This window comes from Malaya genurostris, chromosome 3 (assembly GCF_030247185.1).
Source record: "Malaya genurostris strain Urasoe2022 chromosome 3, Malgen_1.1, whole genome shotgun sequence".
Lineage (NCBI taxonomy): Eukaryota > Metazoa > Arthropoda > Insecta > Diptera > Culicidae > Malaya > Malaya genurostris.
This window is the reverse complement of record NC_080572.1, coordinates 238,480,365-238,485,300: the sequence shown is the minus strand read 5'-3', so window position 1 is coordinate 238,485,300 and position 4,936 is coordinate 238,480,365. Positions and strand designations below refer to the sequence as shown.

The 4,936-nt window shown below is 35.4% G+C and overlaps 1 protein-coding gene across 1 annotated transcript; it reads right to left on the bottom strand.

Moving 5' to 3' along the window:
* Window positions 1–1,987: 1,987 nt before the first annotated feature.
* LOC131439364 (uncharacterized) lies at window positions 1,988–3,120 on the bottom strand. Its single transcript, XM_058610287.1, has 4 exons — window positions 2,955–3,120; window positions 2,777–2,898; window positions 2,603–2,709; window positions 1,988–2,221 (listed from the first exon to the last, which is right to left on the bottom strand). The coding sequence occupies exons 1-4, from the start codon at window positions 3,095–3,097 to the stop codon at window positions 2,072–2,074; spliced, it is 522 nt and encodes a 173-aa protein (XP_058466270.1). The 5' UTR covers window positions 3,098–3,120; the 3' UTR covers window positions 1,988–2,071.
* Window positions 3,121–4,936: the final 1,816 nt, after the last annotated feature.

Here is a 4,936-nt window from a genome sequence, read left to right as displayed (position 1 = left end):
CTCAAAAAATCTGAGCAAATACTAATGCATGAAAATCCTAACCTCAAAAAAATCACCTTTTATGTTCAGCAAATTGACATACTGTGATAATGTTTGTGGAAGTTCTTGTCCATTCAAAGCCTCCTGGGAATATAGGCTTAAGGTCTGAGGACACAGGGCCACGTGTTCAGTTTTAAATCGACCACGTGGCTCGCTCAATTCCCTTTGCGCATCGTATTTCTCTCTCGTATATGAGCAAACTGTACCGGGTTGCCAGCATACATTTTATTATTTTGATGAGAAGTTTTATCACATTAATCTATCGTATGGGTTGGACATTCCATGGGTTCCAATGAACAATGAAAGAATATTCTACTTTCACAAAGATTGAATGTCTGTGTGTTTGGCAGCCTTGTCGAGCCAATTTTATTTTTCTCTCTTTTTTCAGAATGCTATAGGGAAGCCAAAGCAAACAAAATGGCCGATGCATTAAAAACTGACTTTGTTTCACAGAAAAATACAAGACTTTATTTACATCGCGATAACATATATGTTTTTATGTACTAATCGCATCTAAACTAAATTATCTAGACTTTGTCACGGTAGATTTATGATACAAGCCTTCAAAACCGAGATGTTCGATGAACAAGTAGAGGTATGCATTTCCGAGCGTTCCAATTTTCAGCAGTTCTTCAGTCAGAAAAAAATACAACACGACCGCTAAACTCAATGAATTATTCTGAAAATTTCACAGAATCTCTCCACTAAATTTCGAAGACATTGTCAGGTGGATTTTTCTATATTCTGCGCCGTTTACAAGAAAATTTAATTTGAAACGGGAGTCCCAAAGTCCCAAAAAGTCGAAATCTTCAAAAAAAAAATTTTGCGTCTTACCGACAATAATCTATGATATCAATCGGTTAGATGTTATTTCTATTTGTTCAAATGTAAGATCGAAATGGCTTTTTTTACCCCGTGGCCTTTTTATCCCAACTTACTTTATTTGGTGAAATTTACCATATTATCAGTCACAGAATATATTACATTGATAAAAATGTGTACGATCGATTCATATGTAAACAGCACTTCAATGGATTGTGCTTTTTCATTTCAATACATAACCAATGCGATTTTTTTAAAGATTTCATGTGCAAATTCACTAAGATGCAAGATGAGATTATTTTTCTATCAGCTTTGATATGTTTATCTTTTGAATGTGATGCGATTTGCTATTAAACCGAACTACATGTGTTAAACACTTCATTTTCTAGTGGAAATGAGTACAGCGCAAATGTATGTGCAAAACACTTGACTCGGTCAATTGTGTTTCAATTGAAATCTACATGAAATTCATACAGAATCTAGAGTTAACGATATATCTTATCATTTTTATGTGCTTTTTAGATAAATGTAACATGATTTCCATTAAATATCAACAGGTTTTACACTCATTTTATGAGTTAAGTATATGTTTCATGTGTTCTACAAGTAGTGATAGTTCAAATGCTTTGCACATGATGCTAGCGATGGTCAAAACATTGCTACCTGTGACAAAAAAAAATGTTTCGTCAAAGAATGAAGTTTTCTGACAACCGGTAATTCTTCAAAAAACAGGTCACGAATCACTTTTCGCCTTAAAACGATTCACCCACTTACTCACAAACTGCTTCGACTTTTTCATGTATTTCGCCGCGACTGCTTGTGTCATTTTGGGACCTTTCGGGTGCGAACACAAAAAAAACTGCTTCGAAGTGCGTACGCGGTACACATCTTGGAAAAATGCTGAAATCAAATTGTAAACAATAGTGGCTCGATTTATAAACGGTTCGAGTGGAGAAATATTGTTTGTCGGAATCTAATACATTAGTGTAATAGTTTCGGGTTCATAACATAGTGAATCTATTGAAAATCCAAATCCAAAATGTCTTCTTAATTTAAAAATTTAATCAGAATAGTAAAATTAATCAGAAAAGTAGAATTAATAGAGTTTTTTATAATGCTTCTAGGCTTATTTATTGTGTTTCAGACACTAATGAAGGTTTGCAAATGGTAGACATGAGGAATGATTTGAAACAGTTACGTTCTCTAATTATCAAACAATTACAACTCCCTTCGGTTCTGATGGTGTATCGAAAGATAATGCTATGTTCTGCAAAAATATGTTAAGTGCTTCATCCAGCGTTTTCGACCGATGATGCTCCAGGGTCTGAAGGCAGTATTTTTTAACGACTTCACAAAGGACCTGAAAGTTTAATGAAAATTTAGAATTAAAATTTTTCACAGTTTTATTTGAGAGGTACATCTGTTTGGTTAGATAGATTTTGACGATCTTCGAAATTGAAAAACGGAGTAAAAAAGATAACTTGAAACCAGAGGGACGATTTCTCGTCCGTAATTTCAGCAACAATTACAAAACATTTGATCCGAAATGTTGGCAGTTTCGTTAGCTTTGCATTGTATTTGAAAGGTCGTTTGCTCGTTTGGAACTGGAAGCTATTTTCGAAACGAAAATTTGTCGTCACTCTGGTTTTAGGCACTCTACTTGGTTTATTTTTAGACTAAACTACCAGTACTCAGAATGAAATAGGACTGATAGGTAAGTGATATAGTTTATTATAGATACCTCAACATCCGTCGTTGTGATACCTCGTCTTTTATGATTTCTGATAATTTTCTGGAGACTGCATTTGAACATCACAGGATTCTCCAGACCATAATCGATGAGTATCCCTGGAAAGGTGAGATTTGAACTGAAATGCCACATCAAATCACAAATCTAATTTCGTTTGACTCTTACCAAAAAATAGCATCACATTCAGGGAATGGGCATGCAACGATTTATTGTCAATCATTTCGGTTGCCTCCGAGTCTTGAGAGAAATCAAAATAATGCAAGTAATTCGGGTATTCCTCGAAAAACCTGTAACTCAATTTGAAGCAAATAAAATCATTCTTCCGTTCACGCATTTTACCTACCGTACGAATATGTTTCTTCCATGCACTAAAATGTCCTTTTTTATTATACTCCAAGCTCCAATCAGGGCGACTTTCTGCGATTTCGTAAGGCCAGTTTCATCCGGTAGGCCATAGTCGAAAGTTTGATTGATATCATCAGACATTGACGTAAGGTGTTAGGTTTTGTGACTACTTGGTCAGTCAAATTTGGCATGGTAGGCAGCATGCTTTGTTTTTCATAGCACTCTTCACAGATGCTACTAGTTGGATTTAGCCATGAATATTATTTGTTTCACCTTATTTAAACACAGATTGGTATCAATAAGTAATCCGGATTTTTTCCGAATCCCAGCACTGACTCGCTGACTTTCAGTCCTTCAATAACAGCTTTACTTTGGAAGTCCTGTGCGACTTCATAGATCAGACGATGGAACGAAGCTTGCGGATAGACAACGTAGTGGAGTTCTAAAAAGTCGATAACGGTGAGGCTTACTTCCTCTTCTGAATTGCAGAAGATTGATCCACTAGTCTTAACAATCCCTCATGCCCAATAATGATCGAGCTGCGAAAAAAAATACTCAACTTCTATATCAAAATAGTCGAAGTAAAGTAATATAGCTATATATCGCTTAATTTTATGTTTTATGTCTTTGACATTTAAACCACTTATTAAGATCTATTTAAACCTTTCTGGTTCGATTCACTGCCGGTTCACAGTTTCGTGCACGGCCGCCAATATTCTTACAAACGTTTCAATGCGTGTAGTCACACTTTTCCGGCTCCATTTTGTGTCGGTACGGAACCGGGAATGTGCGAATACACACATCAAAACATGTGGAAGAATATTACAATATACAATACATATACCATACAATTTCAAAAATTAATTCTGCTTGTTGTTATCGCATGTCTTTGTCATTGTCATTGTGAATAGATTAGCAATTTAAAGTGCGAAATGACATCACGGGGGTGACATTATACATTGAATCACGCACCGGTCGTGCATGATCTAAAAACATATGGAGTTGTGTTCAGCTGGATTGTTTTATGAGTTGTATTTCATCACATCCAGTGTAGTACATTTGGCAGAACGATTCCGCCGGATTGTGAAGGGTTGCGGGCTTAATCCTCAGATCTGCGATTTTTTTTAGTAAGTATCATTTTGGTCATCAGTTATTTTAAACGGAAACGTTGAAATGGAACATCTTACCCAACACGTCGTATATTCTGGATCGATTGAACTCGATCTATCTAACGAGCGCTCGCTCTCGAGAAACTAAAAAGCATCATTGAATAAACATAGTATACATTACAACATTTTGAAGAGTCAATTACTAATCAATAACTAATGAAATTACTAACGGCTGCCAAGTTTCTCGAGGTTAGGGTGACAATTGCTTTCAATTGCATACTAATTTTCTCATGAATTGAAAATTTATATTAACGCACATTTTCAATCCGGTTGGCATCCGAACATTATGAGTGACTGCGCTTTTTTTTTTTCATAAATACGTATATTTCATAGGCAATATACATAAGTTTTTCTTCGCCGTGGCATCCACAATACATAGTACTTTTAACCTAATACATTTCGAATATCATATTAGTACGTTGGTATTCATTAGTTAATCTAAACACTGTTTTTATCAAGCGATTTGTTACTATAAATTACATTAACATTTTGTACATGCTCTTATAACTATTTCAAGTTTGTTTGTATCAGTTCATCACATTTATTTAATATAAGATAGCTGGCTATTGGTTGAACTCATGGGAGAGAAAGGGGTCTAACATAAAATAAAATTTGAATTGGAGATCCAATGGACTTATTGAAATACCTTGGGTACGCAAGGAATTTATTAGTTGAGATATGATATCACGATACTCCACGCATGTCCAAACGACATGATCGATATCGCGATAACCTTCGCCTCAAGCACAATGATTAGTTTCGGAAAGTCCAATTCGAAGGAGATGTGCATCTAACGTGTAGTGATTGGACA